The sequence below is a fragment of the Vicugna pacos genome, chromosome 35 (assembly GCF_048564905.1).
Source record: "Vicugna pacos chromosome 35, VicPac4, whole genome shotgun sequence".
Classification (NCBI taxonomy): Eukaryota; Metazoa; Chordata; class Mammalia; order Artiodactyla; family Camelidae; genus Vicugna; species Vicugna pacos.
The window spans coordinates 24,597,305-24,624,430 of record NC_133021.1 but is presented as its reverse complement, the minus strand read 5'-3'; the positions used below and the strand labels follow the sequence as shown (position 1 = coordinate 24,624,430).

At 40.8% G+C, this 27,126-nt stretch overlaps 1 protein-coding gene and 1 pseudogene across 12 annotated transcripts in view; one reads left to right on the top strand and one right to left on the bottom strand.

Annotated features, from left to right (window-relative positions):
• C35H10orf67 (chromosome 35 C10orf67 homolog) overlaps positions 1-27,126 on the bottom strand; it is a 111,033-nt gene that overhangs the window by 61,378 nt on the left and 22,529 nt on the right. For all 12 annotated transcript variants that reach the window (XM_072955292.1, XM_072955293.1, XM_072955297.1 and 9 more), the window contains 3 exons: positions 13,891-14,046; positions 7,771-7,918; positions 6,614-6,672 (listed from right to left, as the gene is read on the bottom strand). In XM_072955292.1, coding sequence (XP_072811393.1) covers positions 6,614-6,672; positions 7,771-7,918; positions 13,891-14,046 — 363 coding nt within the window. The remainder of the gene's footprint in view (positions 1-6,613; positions 6,673-7,770; positions 7,919-13,890; positions 14,047-27,126) is intronic.
• LOC102531886 (ADP/ATP translocase 3-like) lies at positions 1,133-2,280 on the top strand (annotated as a pseudogene).

Here is a 27,126-nt window from a genome sequence, read left to right as displayed (position 1 = left end):
GTGAGGCTAGGTACGCTAAGTGACAGGGTGAGCAAGAGAGTGCAGCGGAGAAAACAAATCCAGGTGCCTGCCATGTTCTTTGTGAGTTACTCCAGGAGGAGAGGAGGAACAGAGATGGAATTGAGGAAAGTAGTGGTGATGGGCAGAGTGCTAGTGGGCAGTGAGAAAGCGTGCCAATTAGACCCAAGTGAAAGGATGGGGAGAGGGAGCGCACAGTGACTCTGGGTTAAAGCTCCATATGCATCTTGCAGTGTCACCTAAATCAAGGATCGGCTGTCTCCAAAGGTACAGGGCAGTCCCCGAGCAGGGCTGGGGAGCGGGGAGCACTGGTTGTATGAGAGCCTCAGAAGGTGGTGTAGTTGAAGCTGTGAAAGGCTGGACAGAGGCTTTAGAGAAAGTAAATCAATGAGAAGTGGAAGGAAACGAAAAGATTTCGTGTTAAGTCATTATACCTTAGTCTAAAAAGAAGTGTCATCAAGTTTCCAATGGGCATCAATTACTGGCCGCTGGCCACACCCTTCCTCCCTCCTTAGATCTCTCAGTTATCTCTTCTCTCTGTTGTGCTTTTCCCTTCTCATTCTTCTTCCCAATGACATCATTTGAAAATACTCTAGTTTTGTGGGGGAAGGTAGTGCTCAGTGGCAGAGCACATGCTTAGCGCACACGAGGTCCTGGGTTCATCTCCCAGTACCTCCATTAAAATGAATAAATCAATTAATAAACCTAATTACCTCCCCCCAAAATACTCTAGTTTCATCTTTTAAAAAATTCCTCCCTCAATCCCATGTCCCCCTCCAACTCCTCCCTGACGTCTCCCTGGCCACCTGCAGCCAAACTTCTAGACAGTTGCCCACGTTCACTGTTCCCACTTGTGCATTCACCCCCTTTTCTCTACTGCTTCCAGAATCCAGTCAAATGACACTCATGAATTAACAGATGCCAAAGCTAACTGTCCAATCTTCCCTTTTTAGCCTTTCACACACCTGGCCTCTGGCAACACTGGCCACACTGAATGCTTCCTTCCTTTTTGAGACTCTCATGCTTGGCTTCTGTGATAGCCTCTGCCCTGCTTCCCTCCTGCCCTACTCCTGTTCCCATTCTCATTTGAATGTTACCCAGCTTTCACTTCTCTCTCTCCTTTATCTCTCCCACCTTCAACCTTATCAAATTCATAACTTTTACTGCCTAATCATCTCTTGAACTCATCCTCTCCTTCATCTCCAGGGTCACAGTCCTCTTTCTGTTTCAGGACTTTGTAGTTGCCCTGGTTTATACGAGAAACCTTGGTTTTTCTTTCTTTCTTTCTTTCTTTCTTTTTTTTTTGGTCCTGGCGGCAGCAGGGCTGACCGGCGGTGCCCACCCTTCAGGTTTCTGTGCCTCCGTTCCGCTCTCCACCTGCTCGCTGCCCACTTCGCCACCATGACAGAACAGGCCATCTCCTTCGCCAAGGACTTCCCGGCCAGAGGCATCGCCGCCGCCATCTCCAAGACAGCCGTGGCCCCGATCGAGTGGGTCAAGCTGCTGCTGCTGCAGGTGCATCATGCCAGTAAGCAGATTGCGGCCGACAAGCAGTACAAAGGCGTCGTGGACTGCATCGTGCACATCCCCAAGGAGCAGGGCGTGCTGTCCTTCTGGAGGGGCAACCTGGCCAATGTTACCTGCCACTTCCCCACGCAAGCCCTCAACTTCACCTTCAAGGACAAGTACAAGCAGATCTTCCTGGGGGGTGTGGACAAGCACATGCAGTTCTGGAGGTATTTTGCTGGCAATCTGGCCTCTGGAGGTGCAGCTGGAGCCACCTCCCTCTGCTTTGTCTACCTGCTGGATTTCGCCAGAACCTGCCTGGCAGCCGATGTGGGGAAGTCCAGCGAGGAGCGGGAGTTCAAAGGCCTAGGAGACTGTCTGGTGAAGATCATGAAGTCTGAAGTAGTCCGAGGCCTGTACCAGGGCTTCAACATCTCCGTGCAGGGCATCATCATCTACTGGCCGCCTACTTCTGCATGTATGACACGGCCAAAGGCATGCTCCCCGACCCCCAAAACACCCACATCATGGTAAGCTGGATGATCGCGCAGCGGTGATGGCCATGGCCAGCGTGGTCTCCCACTCTCTCGATACCGTGCACCGGTGATGATGCAGTCTGGCCGCAAAGGAGCCGACATCATGTACAGGGGCACCCTGGACTGCTGGTGGAAGATCTTCAGAGATGAAGAGGGCAAAGCCTTCTTCAAGGGTGCCTTCGTGCTGGTCCTGTACAACGGACTGAACAAGGTCATCTAGGCGCTGCAGGCCCGGGCCCGCAGGGCCCCAGAGAGTGATACTGACACCTAACTGTTATGGACCATTGACCTTTGAGAAATTCCAGGCCTTGCGGGGGGCTGGGCAGCTCTGGCCAAGGGCGCATTGTCACTGCGGCCATCGACACTGCAGGTCCATGCGTTGATTGGGGAATTAAGGTGTCTTCGTGGGTCCACTAGTGAGGCAGCTCTGCCAAGGCACACCTAGACTCCCAGTATTTGTAGGACAAACCCATGTTTAAGTATTTATTTAAAACAAATCATGTCTCCCATTTGTACTTAGGCACTGTTCTCTTTTGCATAGCTGAATACTTGCAGTTATGTTCTAAGTTGGGCATTCAGCTACAGAATAAAATCAGGACTCCAAAAAAAAAAAAAAAAGAAACCTTATAACTGATCTCTCTGGCTTTGAATTTTTCCTCCCTGCCATTTGTTTTCTTTCTGCATTGTATATTCTTGCCTCCTTTGTCGAAGATTAACTGACCATAGGTCTGTGGGTTTATTTCTGGGCTCTCTTTTCTAATCCATTGATCCATAAGTCTGTTTTTATTCCAATACCATACTGTTTTGATTACTGTAGCTCTGTAGTATTGTCTGAAGTCTGGGAGGGTTATTCCTCCAGCTTCGTTCTTTTTCTTCAAAAATGCTTTGGCAATTCTTGGTTGTTTTCTTTCTGAAACACAGATCTGATCTTGCCCCAACGTTCAAAGCTCCCATCCACTCAGAAGGCAACTCAAACTCCTTGGCATGAATAACAGCCCTCCAAATAAGCCCTGCTTCTCACCACCCTGTTCCCACAAACCCTCCAGCCTTAGCAAGTTGCGTGCATGCCCCCTTCTCATATTCTGGCTCTTCCCACCTCCCCTTCATCCTTTCCTGGCTAATTCTAACCTCTCTCCTGGGACTCAGCTCAGTGTCCTTCCTCCAAACTTCCCTGCTCCCTTACAGCCCAGGCTGGGTGTGCCCCCACAGCAGCTGATGCTGCTGTGTCCTGATGCCAACCACACCTGGGCTGCGATCTCTGACCACTGGCCTGTCCCCTCAGAAAGGAATTCACAGTGTAGACATAGCTGGGACACAGATTCAGCTGTCATTAGATTACTGAAATTCAAATGTAAAATTTACTGAATCCCATACACAACAATGCTGAGCCCAGGACGATGGCCAGAAGTCATCCTCCCCAAATTCAGTTCCATCTTCAGCTTGTTTTTACTTGCACCAGGGCTGAAAAGGAGACCCTGTGGCTCATCCAGAGGCTCCAGAGCGGCGCATTACCGTTCTTCCATCTTTTGCTTACTCCTTCCACACACCCACACTTCCTCCTCTTCCTGCCCCAACACAAATTCTCACCACTTAGTCTCACCGGATTCCACCTCAAGCTGTACGCACCCCAGTCACAAAGAGCTCCACAAGTGGACCTGACACTGTGCAGCTCTTCCCCCCCAGCCACCTGGAAAAATCAGTTCGAGCGCAGGAGAGTGAGATGGGTGCGGAACTGCTGAAGTCTTTCCAGACCCTTCCAGGTCAAGCCCAGCATCTCTTCTCTATGTACGTCCTTCTGTTACGGTCCCCATCACACTGGCCTGTGGGTTCTGTCCCTCCCTCTAGACTAGCTCTCCTCCACAACGGGACTCTGTGTGTGTGTGATGTGCGTATAAAATTTTTGTATCTCAGCAGTGCCTGGTGCTCAAAGGCATCTACCAAACATGCCAAATTAATTGATTTAGCGAAGGATACTGGAAACAAACCAGGAAATATCAGCCCCCATTTGTTCAACAATTCCTGATCTGCTTTTCAACTGATGAAGCTCTCTGACATATGTTATCTCATTCCATCCACACAGTGAGCCCATGAGACTTGGGAAGAAAGAGTCGAGAAGAAAGGGGATAAGGAACAGGATAAGGGGCTGTAGTGTCAGAAATAGAAGAGGAACCCAGGGTTCTAGATTCCTTGTGCTCAATACCAAATCGGGCCTATATTCTTGGCCTTGGTGGAGGCCCAGTGCATATGAAGGAAAAAAAACCAAAAGAGCCAGAATCCAAAAAATGATCAAACAGACTAGGGGTCTGCTATATTTATCTAGAACAGAGCTGTCAAATAAAAATATAATGTGACTCACAGACATAATTTGGAACTTTACAGTAGCCTTGTTAAAAAGGTAAAAGAAACAGGTGAAATTGATTTTAATATATTTTATTTATCCCAATAGGTACCCAAAATACTATTTCAATGTGTAATAATCAATCTTAAAAACCATTAGTGAGATATTTCACATTTCTTACAGTACCTAAGTCTTTGAAATCCAGAGTGATTTTTCACTTACTGTGCATCTCAATTTAGGGGCTAAAATTCCACTGGAGATACTCAATTTATATCTAGATTTCATTAAATATACAGGTAAAAAAGTAGATTCACATATTCGAGTTATTCAAAACATACATGAAGGTTTTTCACTAACTGAAACAAATATCAATTTCTACATTAAAATTAAAACTAAATATAATTAAAATTCCAATTCTCAGCTGTACTAGACCCAAGTGTTCAATAGCCACGTGTGGCTGGTGACAACCACTGGGCAGTGCGGAGCTAGAAAGCTCAGGCAGCATTTAATAGAAATATTTAAGCTCACACAGGGTCTAACCAGCCACTCGATAGGGATGTTTCTTTCTAATCAATGGCTTAATGGTGAGACTTTTTGCTTTAATTTTCTTGAACTCTCCCCAAAGACTAGTAGGCTCACCCAACTCATCCCTACCAGTGACAGTACAGAATGAACAGCCTGGCAAACATTTGCATAAACCGAGATGGTTCCCTTGCAGGTGATTAATTGAAACCAGAAACCTGAGATCTCATTCTCACTCTCAGAAGTTGATGCCAAGAAGGTTAAACTTTTCTGTTCACAGACTCTTGTTATCTTGGTAAGAATGGCATTTGCACTGTCACCATTGAAAATAGGATGAAGCACAAGAAAATGACATCACGTTGTAGAAGCCTGTGATGGATTCAGTGAGGACAGAAAACATCCCCCAACTCTGACCCATCATGGGACGCAGTTCTTTTAGAAACAGTTCTTGGAGGTAATTTTATCTAAAACCTAAGAATACCTTCAACTGTAAAATCAGGTTGAAATCTGGATCTAAACTTAGTCACACGAGCACTAGATGTGAGGCTAGTGTGACTGAGGAATTGAAGTTTTATCTAATTTTAATTAATCTTCATTAAAAAATTGATATTCAATCCAGTTACTGGAAAGCATTTACATTTATTTGGAATAATTCAGGGATGTAAACTCACATTTTTATCTGTAAATTTTATGAACTCTAACTACATTCTCATTCTGTGAAGCACTCATAGAGCATTTTTATAAGTATGCCAGACACTGTGCTGAGCGCTGGGAGGATACCAGAAACTGAGAGACAGTGCTGCCTCTGGGTCACGGGGCCATCGCAGGACAGCCTGACCATCACAGGCAAGGGTTTTGAAAGCTGCCACAGCTGCAACACTTGTGAGAACGAAGGAAGCACAAAGCAGGAGCACCTGACCTGTGGGTGGACCTGCCATGGTCCGGCCCATTGGATGCACCAGGAAACACCAGAAGAATTCCCTGCTCTAAATAGAGATTACCTGGGTAACACAAACCCAGTCCATTTATATACAGGAAAATGAACCTAAACCAACATCTAATTGGAAAATAAGACGGTTTATTCTTGATAACATAATTTTTCCACAAGCACATCTCTGGACTGCTATGTTACATGATTTTTCAATTTCTCACAATCAACAAGGTAGGCATGCCTGTCACACTGGGACTGTGCAGGCGTTTAATGCTATTGAAGACATGGGTTTAAATCTCTATGCAACCCAAATCAAAGAAAACAATAATTCATTTTCAATTGAAGTATAGTCAGTTTACAATGTTTGTGTTCATTTCTGGTGTACAGCACAGTGATTCAGTTATATATATAATACATGTATGTAATTATATATATAATATATATATATATAAAATACATATATATAACTTTTTTATAAACGTTTTCATATTCTTTTTTCATTATAGGCTATTACAAAGTAGTGAATATAAGTTCTCTGTGCTACATGGTAGGATCTTGTTTATTTTATACAGAAAACATTAATTCATTTTTAAGCTGGAATCCTTTTTCATTACTAGAGATCCTACCCAAATAATGGGAGAGACTAAATACAGAAGTCAGCTTTTCTCTGCATCACAAGGGGGACACAGTGTTATTTCACCAATTATGCTGATATTTCCATTTAAAAGAGTCATCCATCAATGTAAAAAAAAGTTACAGTACCTTTTTAATGGTTTTATGATCCTGTTCTGCCTTCTCTTTCAGACTTATAATTTCATCTTCTGTAAACAAAAGGAGAGAGGGGCCAACCATGAAATTACAAGCTTATGCCCCTGTATTCAGTCTGCCTGCTTCAGGGCAGGCTGTACACCACTGGCAGGCATGGTGGACGCAAGTCCTAGCAGGACTGTGACCTTCACAACTGCCCTTGACATTCACAGCCTTCTTCCTGCTGTTCAGACGGCTGGTCAGATAGGGATTAAGAACTAAGTTCAAGATCCAAGTATGGCTGAGGATTGCAAGCTTTTCACCGAAACCAGCGATGGACACTTCTGCTGTTAGTCACAGCCAATACAAACTACTTTAGCAGGTGGCACTTATGACTCAGTAAGAACCACCCAAACCTGAAAAAAGCACTGTTACACTGTGTCAGAAGAGAAATGAAACTACACTGGCTGGTATAATTACATATTCAAGGAATACAGTCCTGCATCTGACTTTATCAATGTTTTGCTATAAGTTTTCTATTGCTTACTCAGAGCTTTTCATTCTGCAGATTAAGGGCAAAATTATATAAACAACATAAATATAAAGAGAACAGTACATGTCAATACTTTAGAGCACTCTAACTTTGATGATGTAAATGCAACATTTACCAATGTTTATGGTATGTAAAAAGAAGGGGCGGGAGGGTTCTACAAATGGAAATTGGTACTTAAAATTTGTCCCTAAAATTGAAGGTAAAGTAGTAAACAGTATGATATTTTCTGAAGGCTAACTCTGTTTCTCCACAAAGCATATCCCAATATGTATGCTTAAGTATTAAAATGTTACACATTTTTAGATAATCGATTAAGCACATGAAACAGAAGTCAGCAAAAGTTTGTTTATAATATTTCTAAGCGATGTAGAGCACTGATTAGCATATTTTTTCAAAGGCCAATACTTGGCTTAAGAAATAACCACCCTGAGTTAAAAACGTGTGGCTAGGGGAGTACGACCAAGTTCCGTTCCAAGAAAAGAATGAAAATCAAAAATGACTATCAAACTGATCTTTTAAATGTAAATAACCAAACACACTGGAAAAGACAAACGTTGCTATGAATTTTATAAAGTGCCCCACGTATTGCGTTTTCTCAAATATGACTTTAAAATGTTACCTAATACAGAATTTTCTTTTAGATTGAGTCGGATTTCTTCTCGGAGTTCCGAAATGACTTGAAGCATTCTCTCGTTTTCCATTTTGTACTCCAAATTTTCCCTTTCTGGAGTTGTTTTTAGAGGGCTGATGTCTTTCACAAAAGAGTCCTAAAAGATGGAGAATTCCATATTTCTAAGCCGGGAGCCAAGGATTTAAATATGCAACACAAGACAATACAGAGACACAAGAGCTATCATATAATTTTCTGAATTCTATTACACACTTATAATATGAATAGTAAAAAGGAAGGAGACTAAATGGAGCTTGCTGGAAGAAAGGCTGCAGTCCGTTCTGTACAAAGACCACAGCACATGGGGACAGTTTATTGACAGGAATAATGCATATCATACTGTTTGTGTGCCCTCATCATTCAGGTCAATTCATTATGGAGGCTGTGTCCGGGGAGGCAGCTGGGGCCCCTCCACCCACCCTTCCCTCTGTGTGCATCTGAAGTGCTGTCCGCGCGTAACTAGGCAGGCCGCGGGGACCGCGGACGGGCAGCGCCAGGGGGTGGCAAAGCGCATGGCTGGGGGGGGGGGCTTGTTGCCTTTGTGGCATTTCCCAGTGTCAGCGCTGCCAGTGTCAGGAGGAGCACATCACATGTCAAAGTGGTGACGTTTCCAGGCTGGGAGCCGCATGGAGTCCATCAGGCACACGGATATCCACACAGTTGGTTTTCTGCTGGGTGGAGGAGCCACCCAGAGGCAATTCATATTCTGAACATTAACATGGCTTTGCATGCCTGTCACACTGGGACTGTGCAGGCGTTTAATGCTATTGAAGACATGGGTTTAAATCTCTATGCAAACAGTGATTACCTTGTAAGAAGGTTTCAGGATAACTTCCAACAAAAGACTTTTAAAGTTATAGTTTTAGTAAAGCAAGCTCATTTACATTTTTATTATGTGTGTCTTTTGTTTAAATCTTGCCATGTCCATTATGGGAGAAGCTTTTTCTTACACGATAGAAGCTTATTGGGAAAGCTACCCTCCTTTTCTTCTTCTCATCTGGTTCAAAGCTATTGAAAACATCTGAATATACTTGCTTATGGCTGTCTAGATTTTCCTGCCACACACTGTTTTTTTAAATCAAGACGTAATGAATTGGAGAAGCTGGTGCAAAACTTTATACTTCATGATGGTAAAATATTAAATTGATTATGCAATTAAATTTATTATTTCAAAATATTAAAGTGCCTGCTTGAAAGTCATTATATTGTTACGCTAAAAGAGACGTGTCTATATATGCCTTCCTTCAAAATTAATATAGACACTAGAAGTACTTTTGAACTTTAATCTTGAGATGAATTATAACTTATTTCTTGTAGCAATGCTATGATTGCAAATACACAAGAATAAAATCTCCTCTTGAAAATAAAATCATCTCTCCCAAGATAACTGGTGTCTTTTTGAACCTGTATTTTATTTAACTCTAGAGATATCTGAAAGCAAATTATTAAAATGTTTTCCTCTGTGGTCATAATGGTTTGAGAGAAAAAATGAGTAGTGACAGTGCTTTGCAGGACATTCATAAACCCTTAAAAAACAAGTGACTTACTACTGAAGTTAGTTATGTCAGCATTAACACTTAATGTTAAATTTTGCACTAAGCCCGATTATGAATCTTCACGATTTTGATTCACCATTCCACTTAAATTGTTTGAGCCCAATTCATTCTTAATTAATGAGAACTAACAAAGGTAAAAGCTAAGAAACTATGCTGTTTTCTTAATAAAGGAAAAATCCCAGTCATTAGTTTCCTATCCCACATGGTTAAATTTGAGAACATCACAGAATGTATTTATAGACTAAAAAAGCTTTTTAAAAAACAAACAATATTTTCCTTAATAGACTGAAGTGTAGATTTCCTAACAGTGGCAGAAAATGAACACCCACAGCGGATTAGGTGAGCACCCCCATTACTGTTAACTAAATACGAACTATTTAAATTAATCAGATGAAGTATAAAAATTACAAGTGACAGCAGCTAATACCTAAATGGTATTCTAAAAATCTCATAGAAAAGCAGGAAACAGGGAAACATGTTCAACTCAAGGCTTTTGTTATTCCTCCCCCCACAAATCCACCAACAGCCCCTGTTCTGAGAGGTTAACCTTTAGCTCTGTCCCCACCATCTGTCAGCTGCAGGAACTGCAGGTCATTAACTATTCAGATTCCCACAGCAATGAGGACACTCATTAGCAAAATGAACAAAGGGATAGTTCTGGGCGGCTACGGTCATCTGTTACACTTTGAGTGGCAGGTTTTGTGGTGGTGTTCCTTCTACCATCTGCCCATACCACTAGCTTTGCCTGACTTAAACCATGAGACTTCTGTAAAATGAACTGCGTTAATAAATGAAAGTTAAGAAGGATGGAGATCATTAAAAGGGGGTTAACTAGTTTAAGCAATTTCAAGTCACATTCTCGTCAAAGACAGTTTGTGTGGGACCCATGATCACTCTTGAATTTTACATTCATAAAGTAACTTGCCAATTTAGAGTTTTCCTCTCGTGCAGTGAGAGTTAGGACTTTCAGGTGGTGGCTGACATGGCATTTCTCCTGTGAACAGTCACGAGATGTGCAGTATCACTGTTTCCGGGTTTCAGAATTCCAAACTGAGTCATCAAAGAATTGTTTCTGAAGACAAGTGCGGAGTCTGAAGACTCGAGCCTTGCTAGAATGTGGTCCAAGCACCAGGAGACTCAGCAGCATGTGGGAGCTTTTGGGAAATGCAGGATCTCAGGGCACAGCCCAGACCTCCTGTCAGAATCTGTATCTTAACAAGAGCTGCAGGTGACCCCCCTACACACAATAAAGTCTGAGCCGCACTGTTTGGAGCACCACATGTGCCCTCCCAGCAGTCTCCCTTCTGCCACATTGGCGTCTTAATTCTGTAGGCTCCACGTAGAGGACTCGGACATCTCAATTTGATGGTGGGGTTGCGGGGGAGTGTGTGGAGCAGTCCCGATGTGTGCCCATGCTGCATGACAGTCACAGAGAAGAGCAGGTGCTTCCCCTGTGAGTGACAACCAGGAAAGCAGCACACTAGGCAGTGCAGCCCTGCAGAGCTGCCACTCTGGAATGACAGCTCTGTTTCCGAACTGTCAGCCACAAGCAGCTACGTTCACCTACGAGGGTGGGAGTATGGGCGATGGTCGCACAGTGCATCCATGTTGGGGTAGGAAAGAAAACTACAAAGTTTTTCCAAAATGACCACTCTGCAATGGAAAACATGCCTGTGCACAGAAAGACAGACACACGCTAGTAATTATCAAGAGGATTTATCAACATACAGCATGACAACCTGGTAACTACAGCGGTATGCATTAAGTCATAGTGGCTTTTCACAAAACCCAAAACCCAAAAGGCACTTGAAGGAATTTGCTCTTGGGGAAAATTCAGCATTAAGGATGTTCTGACCTGGAGAGATGGAAGCTTCTGTAACTTGAAGAGCTTCTTTTTTCCGATTTCCATTTTGTCATAAATAGAGGTTAAACTAGCTGTTTATCAAACTTTCCCTTTCCTATCACAGTCTTAGATTTCTCTAAAATAGTCCTGGAGAGATACTATGACTATTAATGACAAAGCAATTTATGGAACTGAACTATGAGTAAGAAAAAACTAGAGCATGTCCTCACTGATTATTCAATTTGCTTATTTCACGTTTTCTTCAAGCGATTTCCATTGCCACTTTGAAAATTTCTAATTGTTTCTCCAAATCTAATCTCAGATACCAGGCGTCTCTAGGTTGTTTTTTTTTTTCTTCCTAACACCACTAGAGGGAGCAGCTGTATTAGATGAAATTTCTAATTTAAAAGGGTACAGCACCCAGAACTTGAGTGGCACGGAGTTCTGGGAAAGCTAGAGGATTTCTAAAACGTATTTTTCAGAAGTTGATTTTTATATAAGCCATGATCCACCTCTGCAGCGTTCACATCCCAAATGCACATTAGCTCTGCTCTGCACTGCCCTCAGGCAGCCTTTGTTTTATTGGGGTCCTAAGGAGTTGGGAGAGATGTCCAATGACCAGTTATCAGGAGTGTCTCACTTCTTCAGACCTTAGGGTGTTTATAGAAATACTGATGTGTCGTCCTTGGGGACAAACTGCAGTAGAACAACCAGGTCTTCAGGAAGGCAACCTGAGCCAGGGAACAACACCCTCCCTGCTTATAGAAGAGCAGGGTGAGTCTCCTACGTCCGGTGGTCCTCACCAAGCCTCTGTCCGTCTTCCAGGACATCCAGACAGACCAGCTAATGGGTTGAGGACACTTAGAGATATAAACACGCCAAGAAAGTCCTCCTGTTTTACTGGAAAGAGCTCAATTACTGAATTGGGATGTTCTCAACAGTCTAGATGTCTGTTCAGTGCATTTCATGATGTGTAAACCAGATGGTCGTAAGAACTAGTGTATTTCCTCATAATGATAACTCGAATTTATATGCATGCCTTTCCTCAAGAAACTCAAAGCAGTTCACATTCAATATGACAGGTCTCCTCCTCATACCTCTGTCTGTTGGCTAGGCAGGTATCACAGCCCGTTTCACAAATGGGGAATAAATGCACCAAAATTGCCCTGCCAATCGATGCAGGATATCGTTAGCCAAGGCAGGATTCAAAGCCAAAATTATTACAGCTTTTTTTGCCCTTTCTATTACATAATTTTCTCCAAAAAATAAGAGTAAATGTAGACCCAAGAAAAGAATGGAAAAATTGGATCCTCCAAGGCAATCAGAACATGTAAAATGAAGTAATATTCAACTTTATTAGATCGACAATCATACTACTTAATACTACATTGCTTAGAAGCAGCTCCAAGTTTTTTTCTTTAAACACAAACAATAATCCTAATAGATTAAAAAAAAAGCAAACACCCCTTCAGCAGTTAGTAAACAAAGTCCTTTAGAATGGTGCAAGTTCAATTCCTTAGCTCTTCTAACTTTGGAGTTTTGAATAGCGTGGGATTTAGATAAAGCACAGATTGCACTTAAAGGGCCCAGCACCCACAAGTGTTTCTTCCTAGTGTTAACACTTTGATGTATAACTTCTCAGGTTTTTTTCTGTATATGTTATACGCATGGCTCAATATTTATGTGTGTATATGGACATGCATTAATATATTGTACATTAATTATAATGACATTATGATATAAATATATACAATAATATAATCCCTTATATATTATAATGTATATATACACAAATAAACTGCAACCTTTCATTCTGACTATAGACGATAAAGCCCCACCTCCTTATGTGGTCCCTTGGATTCAGGTGAGGAGGTCCCCCTGATGAGGTACCTGATACCTGCTAGTTGATACTCAACAGATTGCTATTCTCTGGCCTCTCGGTTAGCCTCTCCTACTCAGACAATCCACTTCTTGCTCTTAGAACCTAGTAACAAAAATCCCTCTGGCTCTGGACTGCGGTTGGGCCAAGACAGCCAGTGGCTCAGAGCTGACTTGAGATGGAAATGAACTTGCCCTCAGAGTCCACATTTTTCCAGATCCTTAAAAGTCTCCTCCTTGACAGACACCTAAGCTCTCCTTTCTCACCTATCTTCCCATTTCTGTTCTCATCAGTCTTCTGTCTGAGCAGGAAAGCCACTCCTGGCTCCCACTGCAACCGGGAGAACAGGGTGAAAACCCTCTGAGAATTTTCCTTGCGGACAGTATTTCTACGTAAGATCATCTTGCGCCAAGTTTGTTTCTTGGAAGCTTTGAGATTATTTTGTGTCTTTCGAATTGTCTGGACTGCAAAAAAGGGTGGGAATCTTCAGAATTAAAACAAAAATCTATTCACAGGCTCCTCTCGTGTGAGATAATTTTTGCAGTGGGAGATAGGTTATTTTATTTCCATTATAAATAAAAGTTGAGAATAATTATATTACTCCTATTTATAATTATCATGGGTTTTCTAGAATGTGCTGTTGAAAAGAAAAGTGTTGGACTGGTTTACGCTGTGGAGAGATTCCCAGTTGATTTTATCAACTGTAGTTCCTCTCTCCCTAACGCAGCTTGTAGACAGTTGTAACTTTATTTACATATATTAAATGAATTACTCTTTACTGTGAGACTTACAACTTTATGAAATCCAAATTCCTCATATTGGTCTAGTTCTTCTTTTAATTCCTTAATGAGTTCTTCTTTCTCCTTCATTTTTTTCAACAAAAAAGTAATTTTGGCAGTGGCTGAGTCTTGCACAGGCATCTTCTCTTCTTCTATCTCAAAGAATTGCTGGGGGGAGAAAACAGTGTTGGAAGTCAGACACGAAGCTAGCACCAGCAGAAACTATTTCATGTTTTATTCAAGCTTCTGTCTTATAAAGTTACTTTTGCAAGTTGCACATGTCTTAGTAAACAACTATATTTATATTGAACAATAATGGAAAACAGCACAGTATTATTTTGTGAAACACAAAGCATGGTGTCTTTCCCTAACTGCATCAGCTATGCAAATGATAATAATAGGGAATCTTAATTGTAAATCCACATCATAACGGTGAATGTCCAACTTCAATCTTCCTCTAGAAAGGAAGCTAGCAAAAAACTTTTAATATGTAAAAAGGAAGTGAACTTCGGTGGTGTAGTCAATTCCCTCAATGGTTTGGAACAGAGACGTGGATACTTACTTCCAAGATATAAAAATCCCATTTTCAGCACTGACACACAAAACCATATTGTCCATTTTGGGCTCTTTTGGGAATTATGGGAGAACTATTTTATTTTTTATCACTTGTTCATTACTAAATACATTTGGACACATGGACATATGAGAAATGTAGTAAAACCTAACCATATCTGCTAATATACTTAATATTATATTTCAAAGAGCTAGATTTACAAACTAAAATTGTTCTACTGGTATATAATGAGTATCAGCAGACTGAAAAGAAGAATGTTATATTGAGGTAGCGTTAAGAGTCAAGCTAAGGACATAACACTGACATAGTCTACACAGCACCAATGGAAAAAAATCAGTAAATGAATATGTAGTCGAATTAAAAAGAGTGAAAACAGAACAATCCATATGACAATATTCCCTTTTTAATTGGGTGATTTTAAAGAACAGTGTTAAGTACACAGACCTGTTCTTCACATCTTTTCTTTTCTAGGTCTACAGATCAAATGCTCTGCAGAGGTCAAGAGAGTTAACCCACTAGTGTCCTGAGCATAAGTTACTGGGCATCTCAAATTCAACAGGTCCAAAGAGCGGTCACCATCTTCACACTCCTCCTATCTGCCTCCCCCATAACAGCAGCACAAGCCGGAATCCCATTTTCTGTCATTTTAAGCCCCTTCTACTCCCTCACTAACTCACCAAATTTGCTCAACCCATCCCCAAATCACTCCCGAAATTACCCTCTCCTTCCCTGTTCCACTCCCATCCTGTTACCAAAGCAAAACATGCGCAGTAAAGCCAGCCTACTGACGCCAGGTTGTGAAGAAAAGTGCAGCGTTTACTGCAGGGCACCATGCAAGAAGCCTGGGACAGCCGGTGCTGAAACACCCGGACTCCCCATCGACTTCAGGAAAGCATTTTTAAAGGCCAGGTGAGGGAGGGGCCTCAGATACTGTTATTTAGACACTTCAGGGAGGAGCTGAAACAGAGGATTCAGGGAGGGGTCTGTCCCAGGAAGGCCCCAGAGGGTCCTGATTGGTTACAGTCATCATCCCTGTCTTGCTCACCTGGACTACTGCAACAGTCCTTAACTTACCTCCCTGCATCTTCGTTTGTCCTCTCCAATCAATCTCCAGCCTGTGGCCAAAATGACCTTTCCTAAACTGCAACTCTCTCCGGCTCCCACGGGGTAAAGTCTAACTCTTAGCATGATGGACAAAACTGCACCCCTCAGGGCCTGCTGCCAGCTCACCTGGCTCCTGTTTCGTGCTAGCCTTCTCTCCCTTTCCCCACCAGACTGGGCATCGTACGGGTGCTGGCACGCAGCATGCCATTTCCCGGAAGCACGTGGTGATCAGGCCTCCGTGCCTCTGCACTTGGAACTCCTAGGCCAGCTGGGGAGCTCTTACTTGTCAGTCTCCTGAATGGCATTAGAACAAGGGGGCCTGGGTCTGCAGACCGGCTCTGTCACTTAGTAGCTTTGTGACCTTGAAAAAGTTTCTTAAATCCCTCACCTCAGTTTTATCATCTGTGAAATGGGCCAAATAATAATGCCACCTGAATTGCCATGAGAATTCAGTAAGATAATGCATGTAAACAATTTTGGATGGTGTCTACAGCGCAATTTGCTCCCCATCTGTGTTTTATCTTAGCATCTGTTGTTCTTGTTACTGTTTGTCATTCAAACCCAGATGCCACGCATTCTGGGAAGCCTGAGCACCACTCTCCTACCCATCCCCCTTCCGGTGCTGGCTTCTTTCTATACCTTATAAACATTCTTTTGGGGTCCATTTATTTATTACTTGTTTTTTGCCTACTAATTTTTATGTTCTGAATATGATGGGTTTATTTTCCTCCTAAAAAAACAGCAGAGCAAAGATGCATCTGACAAGCTGGCCAAATCATCTCCTTGATGACACAGCATAAACCATCCTGGGGGAGTTCATTTAAAATCCCACCAGGACTGTGCTGAGACACTGCACACACCCCGCTGTGCTGGGCCTGCCTCTAGGGTGCGCTCAGCCCCTCTGGATTTCAGGGCAGGGAGGGCCACAGTTCTTCAGAACAAGAAGTTTCAGTTTTGACATTACAAAAATTAATCGTTCAGGCCCAAACACATTGGATTCACTTCTCTTCATCTTCCAGAATGTTTCTGATGTTTTACTAGTGTTTATCGAACACCCTGGACTCAAGAATAGGTAAGCAGAAAGCAGCTGGGTTTTTTTTTTTCTCACCACCCCTCCAAATATAATCTCCTGCCTCATGTTTTTCCTCTTAGAACTCTCAGAAAAGTTCCATGTCTTTTTTTTAAACTCTCAGCAACAAAATTGAATTTAAAAAAAAGGAAGAAAGCAAGAGCCAAAAACCCCCCCAAAACCCCCTAACTCAAAATCCCCAAATCCCAATCCAGCCTACTCTTCTTACCCATCAAAGCTCCTGACCTTTCCCAGTTCTGGCCTCCCTTAGATTGGCAGCCTTCAGGGAAGGAGAGCAGTTGGGCCTGGCTTCGCTTTCTAACATCCAGAGATTTGGTCAAACACCAGCCTAGATGTTGTTATGAAGGTACTTTTCATGTGAGATTAACACTGAAATCAACAGACACTGAGTAAAGCAGACTACCCCACTGCAGGTGGGCCTCATCATATCAGTTGAAGGTCTTCAGAGAAAGACTGAGGTCCCTGGAGGAAGAGGGAAGTCTATCAGCAGAGTGTCTTCGGACTCAAGCTGTAACATCAACTCTTCCCTGGGTCTGCAGCCTGCTGGCCTACTTTGCAGGTTTCAGACTTGCCAGCCCCTACAAGCACGTGAGCAAACTCCTTAAGATAAATCTTTTTCTGTCTCTTTCTGTACATACATCCTATTGGTTGTCTTTCTCTAGAGAGTCCTGACTAATCAACATCTACATCTAAAGACCACACAGTCACACCAACACCACCTATTCCAACCCAACACCACAGTGTTTATTATGGCTTGTCTCCTTTCCAGAGTATAATACCTTCTCTGGCAGTAAGAAAACTGGTGCCCATGATGTTCGATGCACTGACATTTGCTCCATCCTCCCTGAAGTACCTAATATCCTGACCACACCGCACTCTGAGAGCTTGGTTCTGATGCAGGGAACGAGGAAGGGGAAGAGGCAGGAGTGTGTCTTTTGGTCTTTTCATTCACAATGGCAAGAAAATTTTGTTTTGAACTTTAATTCCTTTGGCCTTATAAGAATAATTAATATTTATATTAAAATTTTTCCTTTGACAGTTGAAAGTGAGAAGGAGTTAATATTTAAATCTGGGGCACAGATACTGGCTTTTTATTATAGAGTAATTTTATGATGTCATTTGACCTCATGGGCAAAATCTCTTGACAGACAAAATTGGTCAACACAGCTGGACATAATCTGGGGTAAGAAATTAACCAGGAAGTAAATTCTCAATATTGGAGACAAGGTGATCTTGGAGTTTAATGTAAATGATGCACTCTTCTAACCCAGTGCTGAGTCTTCCGGGGCACCGGTGGTCTCAGGACCCCCAGAGGAGCATGGCTGTTATTGGTGGGGGCTGCATCACGAAGGCGGGAGCAGGGCTTTCCTCTCCAAGGCCGAGACACACACTGAGTTGATCACAGGCTAAATGGTTGAGCTCAATATGTTAAGTGAAGAAGAACCCAGGGAACGTTGTTTCCTTCCATGTAGAGGGACATCCTCCAACAATTATCTGATTTAGACGTTGGAAGAAGGAACTTGGTCATATCTTGGCCATCACCTCCCCCTTCCCTTTCTCTTTGGGGGAGCAGATGCTCTGCCCTAGTGGGAGCAGACCTCCCCAGCCCCGTGCTGCCTGTGATGGGAGTTAATCTGCCAAACTGTGGGATTTAGCACTGAGTAGCCTGTCTTCTCAGTAAAACCAATCATCTCCATCTGCTGGCTCCCTGACTTCATTTTTTAACTGATCCAGAACCTGGGTGGGAGAGATGGGTATTATTTATCAAGTTTCACAGACACTCCAATAATACTTATCTTCCAAGGTTGCAAATCTAGGCAGGTCATGAAAGCTGCTTAGAATTCTACAACAATTCTTTGATATGTTTGAGATAAAATATCAATTCCTTGGTTTCCCTTCCTGGATCTCCTCTCACCACTTTCTCCAGCCCCCGTCTTCCAGTCGTAACAAAGACCTGCCAGTTCCCTGGCTGTGCCTTGAAACTTAATGCCCCTCTGTTGTCAAATGGGCCACTTCCCTGTCTTTCTCCTATTTTCCCTAAGCTCATCAAAATTCATCATCCTTTGTTGGGACCCAGTGTAAGCTGCCCCTCAATGGCATATTGATTACTTTGAATTAAAATTACTTAAGAAATGGTCAATGCAAGAGGGGTACTTCGACCCTCTTTTCTGTCTTCCTGAAAGCAGGAAATAAATCTCCCATAAGAAAGGTACCCTCCCTGCATCTGGAGGTAGGTGGATACACTAATCACCAGAGAGGAAATTCAACCTGAGAAACCGACACTCTGTTCACATTCTTTATTTACTGGGCACTCAAAACCTGTTTCTTTGTCCTGTTAATCCCTCAATGTATTGTTTCTTTGTCTAAAAATAAAAGCTTCCTGTGTTGGTTACTTCTTAGGTCTCACTTTTGTAAGACTTCCATGTGCACAAATGAAAATTTGTTTCTTTTTCTCCTGTGAATCTGCCTTGTGTCAACAGTATTCTGAGTCCAGCCAGAAGTTGAGAGGGGTGGAGGGGGAAATTTCTCCCTCCCCCACACCTTCAAGGCTTAGCTCAAGAATCACTTCCTCTTTAAAGTCTTTCTTAACTATCCTTCCAAATAACCAGGCAGCCATCAGGTGCACACCTCTACTACAAGCTGGAATTGCTACATTTCTTACCTTCCATGACCCTAGATTTGAGTGCAAGGACTGTTTTTACCTCTGCCACAAAATCAGATGATGGAAAAATATCTGATCAAACGAACAGTTAAAGCACTCAACATCATGCATTGCCTTTGATTTATGTAGTGTTTACTAGGAACTCATGACCCACGTCCAGTACTGTGGTGTAGACCAAGTTTTCTTTGCATCTTTCCTGGTTATGTAATTTTTGAAAGATGCTAAATTAGTAAATCTTAAAAGTTCTCATCATAAGGAAAAAAATATTTTTTAGTAACTATATGAGGAGATGGATGTTAACTAAACATATAGTGGTAATTATTTTGCAATATGTGTAAGTCAAGTCATTACATGATATCCTTTAAACTTATATAGTGCTTACATTGATTCTATCTCAGTAAAACTGGAAAAAGTGCATCCTGAATACTTTAAATATTTTTTTAAAAATTTTTCATTGATTTATAATCATTTTACAATGTTGTGTCAAATTCCAGTGTTGAGCACAATTCTTCAGTTATACATGAACATATATATTCATTGTCACATTTTTTTTCTCTGTGAGCTACCATAAAATCTTGTATATATTTCCCTGTGCTATATACAGTATAATTTTGTTTATCTATTCTACAATTTTGAAATCCCAGTCTATCTCTTCCCACCCCCCGCCCTCTTGGCAACTATAAGTTTGTATTCTATGTCTGTAGTCTATTTCTGTTTTGTATTTATGCTTTGTTTATTTGTTTTTAGATTCCTCATATGAGCGATCTCATATGGTATTTTCTTTCTCTTTCTGGCTTACTTCACTTAGAATGACATTCTCCAGGAACATCCATGTTGCTGCAAATGGCATTATGTTGTCGGTTTTTATGGCTGAGTAGTATTCCATTGTATAAATATACCACTTCTTCTTTATCCAGTCATCTGTTGATGGACATTTAGGCTGTTTCCATGTCTTGGCTATTGTAAATAGTGCTGCTATGAACATTGGGGTGCAGGTGTCATCCTGAAGTAGGGTTCCTTCTGGATATAAGCCCAGGAGTGGGATTCCTGGGTCATATGGTAAGTCTATTCCTAGTCTTTTGAGGAATCTCCATAGTGTTTTCCACAGTGGCTGCACCAAACTGCATTCCCACTAGCAGTGAAGGAGGGTTCCCTTTTCTCCACAGCCTCTCTAGCATTTGTCATTTGTGGATTTCTGAATGCTGGCCATTCTGACTGGTGTGAGGTGATACCTCATTGTAGTTTTGATTTGCATTTCTCTGATAATTAGTGACATTGAGCATTTTTTCATGTGCCTATTGATCATTTGTATGTCTTTCTTGGAGAACTGTTTGTTTAGGTCTTCTGCCCATTTTTGGATTGGGTTGTTTATTTTTTTCTTATTAAGTTGTATGAGCTGCTTATATATTCTGGAGATCAAGCCTTTGTCGGTTTCATTTGCAAAAATTGTCGGTTTCATTTGCAAAAATTTTTTTTCCCAATCCGTAGGTTTTTTGTCTTACTTATGGTTTCCTTTGCTGTGCAGAAGCTTGTAAGTTTCATTAGGTCCCATTTGTTTATTCTTGCTTTTATTTCTATTGCTTGTGTAGACTGTCCTAGGAGAACATTTTTGAGATGTATGTCAGATGATGCTTTGCCTATATTTTCCTCTAGGAGGTTTATTGTATCTTGTCTTATGTTTAAGTCTTTGATCCATTTTGAGTTGATTTTTGTGTATGGTGTAAGGGAGTGTTCTAGCTTCATTGTTTTACATGCTGCTGTCCAGTTTTCCCAACACCATTTGCTGTCTTTATTCTATTGTATATTCTTGCCTCCTTTCTCGAAGATTAGTTGACCAGAAGTTTGTGGGTTCATTTCTGGGCTCTCTGTTCTGTTCCATTGGTCTATATGTCTGTTTCTGTACCAATACCATGCTGTCTTGATGATTGTAGCTTTACAGTATTGTCTGAAGTCTGGGAGAGTTATTCCTCCAGCCTCTTTCTCTTCAGTAATGCTTTGGCAATTCTAGGTCTTTGATGGTTCCATATAAATTTTATTATGATTTGTTCCAGTTCTGTGAAATATGCCCTGGGTAATTTGATAGGGATTGCATTAAATCTGTAGATTGCCCTGGGCAGTGTGACCGTTTTAACAATATTGAATGAATACTTTAAATATTATTAATAGCATTATTTCTATTTCATGAAAAATAAATATAAAAAAATACACAGCCAACGGTCTGCTTCAGGAAGACTCCTCTCACTCCCAGGGCCTCAAACTAGAATAAGGACGGATAACTTTTCTCATGCTCCTGGGATTTTGAAGTTCCTCAGAGTCACTAGGGAGACACTGCTCGTGGTTCTGGTTACGTATTTATCCTGCATGTTACGAGAGGACTAACCAACCAGAGGGCATTTTAAGAGCATGAGCAGGTTGCTGAGGAATCTGGAATCTTCTTCATATGAGGACAAATGGAGATGGTGGCCCAGCCAGAGGGGAGAAGGCACGAATAACAGGGTTTTCTCCAAATATCCGAGTGAGGATGTGCGGAAAAGGAGTTAGTTTCATTTCCTTTTCGTTCTGAATGCTGATTATGGTCACACCAAAAAGGAAGGCACTCAGATAAAAACTTAGGTATTAAGCTTTGCATTTTTCTGTAATCCATTTGAGTTTAAAGCTAGTCCTTTAGGTCTTTTTATAGAAATGTTATAAATATGCCACACATGAGGCACTCTGCACAGGGCCTGGGCTGCAGTAAGTCAGTCACTTAGTGACAACAGCTTTCATTGTCATTAATTATCTGCCTAGGGAGAAGGAGGATGTTTCCCCAAGCATTGTCACTCACTGTTCTATAACTGATGCCCCGTCACCAGTGTCACCTAAGACAAAAGAAGTGGAGCCCCAGTCTACATTAGATTCAAGGAGATCAGGTATGCACAGGACAGTGGAGGTACAGCTTATCCAGGGCTCTCTCTGCTCCTCTGTAACCTCTCCTCAGTGTAAACATCCCTCCATCCCCCTCTCCTCCTCCAAACTCCCCCAATAGTCCATCACCTAAGGTCCTCTGTCCAGCCCAGTTTTACTGATGGAAGAAAGAATACCCACTAAGAAGGTAATGACTTCATTCATTAGCCCCCTGCTGGTAAAGGAGAGGGAGGTGATTTAAGGGAACGAAATGCTGATGGTTATATTTCCAGCACTCTCGGGCCAAGGCTTCTGAACAACGGGAAGACTTCTTCCCTTACTGTGCCACCCTAAGAGATCTCGTCCACACATAGAACCCTGCAAGAACACGTCAGCATACATTCTATAAATATCCCCATGGCCCACTGGGTACAGTTCTAGGCTAGTCCCAAAGTATTCTATGTATAAGAAAATCCTCAAAAACAAATGTCATATGGTATCACTTATATGTGGAATCTTAAAAATGATACAAATGAACTTATTTACAGAACAGAAACAGACTCACAGACATAGAAAATAAACTTATGGTTGTCAAGGAGGAGGGGGGAGGGATAAATTGGGAGTTTGGGATTAGCGGATACAAACTATTATAAATAAAACAGAAAAAAACAACAAGGATTTACTGTATAGGACAGGCAACTATATTCAATGCCTTGGAGTACCCTATAATGAAAAAGAGTAAGAAAAAGAATGTGTGTGTGTGTGTGTGTGTGTGTATGTGTGTGTATATATATATATATATATATATATATATATATATATAACTGAATCTCTATGCTGTACACCAGAAACTAATACAACACCGTAAATCAATGATAGTTCAATTAAAAAAAAAAGAGAGAGAGAGAGAGAGAAAAGGAAATCCTCAACATCCAGTGTAGATGGAGAACAGAATAAAGCTGCGAAGTCTCCCTAAAATTCTCTTTTAAAAGATCTAGGAGACCATTATCTAAAGAAGCTTTCAAGCACATGCAGCAAGGCACAGGAAGTGAGCATCTTCCGAACCTGAAAGCAAAATTAAACATGACATGAAAGAAGTCAATCACACAAGAGCACATATTGTACAATCCCATTTATATAAAATGTTCAGAATAGGTAAATCTGTAGAGATAGTAGATTAGAGGTTGCAGGAGGTTTGGAACAGGAGATGGAAGGGAGAAGGGAGAAACAGAGTGACTACTGATGGGTACAAGCTTTCCTTTTGGGGGTGATGAAAATGTTTTAAAATTAGATTATGATGATGGTTGCACAACTCTGTAAATATAATAACAGCCACTGAACTGTACACTTTATTTTTAAATTTTAATTACTTTTTTTTTTTGTTTGAGGGGGTTATTAGGTTGGTTTGTTTATTTATTTATTCTTAATGGCGATAACTGGGGGATTGAACCCAGGACTTCATGCATGCTAAGCACACACTCCCCTTGTACACTTGAAATGAGTGAATTTTATGCTATATAAATTATATCTCAATAAAGCTGCTGAAAAATCAATGGTTTCCATCTACATCAAAATAGACTCTTAAAATATGGCTAAAAAAGATTTCATTCTCTAAAGACATAAAATATAATATTTAGGAAAAACTTAGTTCCGTGAAAAAGATATTCAATGTACACAAATAAACTATGAAACTTTATTGAGATACATGAAGACATAGTGAATCAAAAAATATTCTTGGATAGGAAGATTGACAATTATAAAGGATACAAACTTCTTCCAAAACTCATGAATAAATTTCCAACCAGTTTCATTTGAATACAAATGCTAAGGGAGGCCTTTATGGAAAAGAAGTAGATATAATTATTTTAAAATTAATCTGGATGAATAAAAAAGCAAAGACATTTTTGGGAAGAAGAACTAATAAAAAAAGACCCAAACATACCAGATATTAAAACGTATTATAATGCTAAAAATATTAAATACCAAAGAAAGCAATGGATAGATATAATACTGCATAGGTAATCTTAACATAGAGCCACAAAACAGCAGAAATAACCTTGAGATAAATGATTATTTATCTGATTACTGATGTATGATGAATGTTAAGTTAGTTAAACATGGAGGCCATCAAACTGAGGTGGCTGTAATACCTTCACAGCCTACGTAAGCAAACCTGTGCCTGTAAATGCCTCAAGGTTAATAAATTAATACCTGAGGACAACCAGTCACAAACAGCCAACTAGCCTTTTCCACAGAAGGCAAACACTTAAGCTACAGCCAATCAAATAATTCCCTTCCTTTGCTTCCACCTTTCCTCTATAAAAGTTTTTCCCCTGACTCCCGTGTTGCAGCGCTCCTAAACAATTCTGTTCTATTGCTGCCTGACTTGAATCAATTTTTGCACAAATAAATTCATTAAAAATACTCGTACCATTTATATATTCCCTCTCATTTTATTGAAATACAATAAACAGACAATATTATATTAGTTTCAGGTGTTCAACATAGTGGTTCAATATTTGTGTACATTACCAAATAATCACAGTAAGTCTAGTTACCATCTGTCACCATACAAACTTATTACAATATCATTGACTAGAGTCCCTACTCCTTACATTACCTCCCCATGACTTATTTATTTTTGCTGAAATAAACTTAAAAATTTAATATGCCTCAGTTTATCATTTAATATGATGGAAACATCATATATCAACAGAAAAGGAAAAGATCCTAAACAAAAGATATTGGGAAAATTGCTTATTAATTTGAAAGCTAGTGACAGTCTCCCAAACTTTTATTCCTCCAGTCTTTCTAAGGGTTTTATATGCTCCCAAATCCCTCTGGTCTGAGGGACCCAGAGTAGTGTGTTTTCTTATCTGAATCAGAGCTGATACATTTCCAAGACCGAAAAAAGAAAAGGTGGTGTAAGTTTTAGTAGAATACTTTCTTTTATCTGCAAATAAAGTACTATATCACACAAGAAATTGTTTTAATAGTTAAAAAGATTTAAAACCTTGCTCTATAGCTGAAAAAAACACTTGTATCTGTAACCAGAATTGGTCTCCAGAGGGCAGCAGAGAGTCATTTACGCTTAACCAAAAGTTACCTCTTAACCAGAAGTGTGTACTTAAGCTGTTTTTTTCAACACTCTTCTATTCTTCCTTATGACTAAGCCTTAACAAACTGGGTGGCCAGGATTTGGAAGGCTGTCTGAGGTCAGGGAGCAAAGTCATGCCAACAAGCCAAAGCAAAGATCCAAAGAATCACTTCTGTATCTTTAAACCAATTCTTTCTTTAGATAAACCAACGAACCACAATTAATACACAGTTGGCTAAGCGTATTTAACCAGCACATGTTTATGAAACACTGATGCATATAAAGTATTTAATCTTTTCAGAGTTTTCTACTCCTAGACATACAAAAAGCACATAAAAACACTGACAGTCACTTATTTTGCCATATTTTTTGAGTACTTGATATGCACTAGAAGTTTATCAGTGATTCAGAAATTGTTGAAAACACAAAGAACTATAAAAAGTATCTTCAAAAAAAAATCATGTTATTTTGACTTTCTCTTTGTAAACAAAAATTCTGGATAACACAGGTGAAATGTGGGGGAGAGGGTATATAGCTGAAGTGGTAGAGCACATGCTTATTTAGCATGCACGAGGTCCCGTGCACAAGGTCCTGGGTTCAATCCCCAGTACTTCCTCTAAAAATAGATAAATAAATAAATCTAATTACCCCCCACCAAGTAATTTTTTTTTAAGAAAGGAAATATAATTCAGAATGAACCATAAATAAATAAATAATTTTATTAAATCAAAGGAAAATACTAAAAAAAAAAATTGGTGAAATGCTTCTATAAGCTGACAAAGTAAGGAATGATGAGGCCAAAATTAAGTGCAAAAAAAAAGTGCAGAAATCCAGAGCAGTATGCAGAGCACTGAAGCTGGCCCGCACTGCAGGGCACTACTAGACCCGGTACATTTGAACTTTGGTTTACACCTCTTTACAGGGCACAGAGAAGAGACAGCACATAGGTCCCCCTCAAAGAGGTGATTCTGGAAAAGTAGGAGACCACTCCACCAAAGGCCATCTCTTCAGCGTTAGAACGAACTAGAAGTAATCACCTTGAACCCTGTATCTCCTCCCACCCAACTGAAAGTGAAATTGCCTCCTGTCTGGAAACTTGGCGCCAAGCACAGAGGAGGGAAAAATCTTCTGAGTTTTGTAAGCAGGAGATGGCCCACACAGTTTTGTGACCTGCATTCATACCTCTGGGTGGTCTAAAGTGTCTCAAGCTGAGAATTAGGTTAAAGTGGTCACAGATCCAAGAGTCTCACAGAAGCAAACAAATCTTCTTTACAGAAACCCATCCCTAATCCAGGCCTCAAAGAATTTCCACAGAAATATGAGTTCACAGTCAAAAATCATGACCCCGAAAGTAAATGACATATCGTGAGTGACAGTCAACACTAATCAGACCCTCAAAGATGGAAGGCATGGGAATTATGGAACATGGACTATCCATCAAGTGCATTTAAATGTATTTATAGAACAAATAGGACATGTTATGGGCAAACAGAAAGTCATTAAAAAATAACCGAACATAGAATGTCAACAAGAAAAACTTCTAGTCATAAAAAACAGAAGTGGTATTTTAAAACTCAATGAAAATGCATAAAATAGTAATAAAAATATGCAGTGGGGTTAAAAAATATAGGATTAAAATATACAAGAGCAGTAAGATAGACAGATAGATAAAAAGCCTTTATTCCAACAAATTTTTTGAGTTTAAAGGGAACAGACAAAGGCCCTAGACAAATAATGTTTCACTATATCTGACTCAAAAGGAATATGAAACCCAAACAGTCCAGTAATCATTAGGTAATTGAATGGGGAGTTCAAAATATGTCAGTCAATGAACCAAC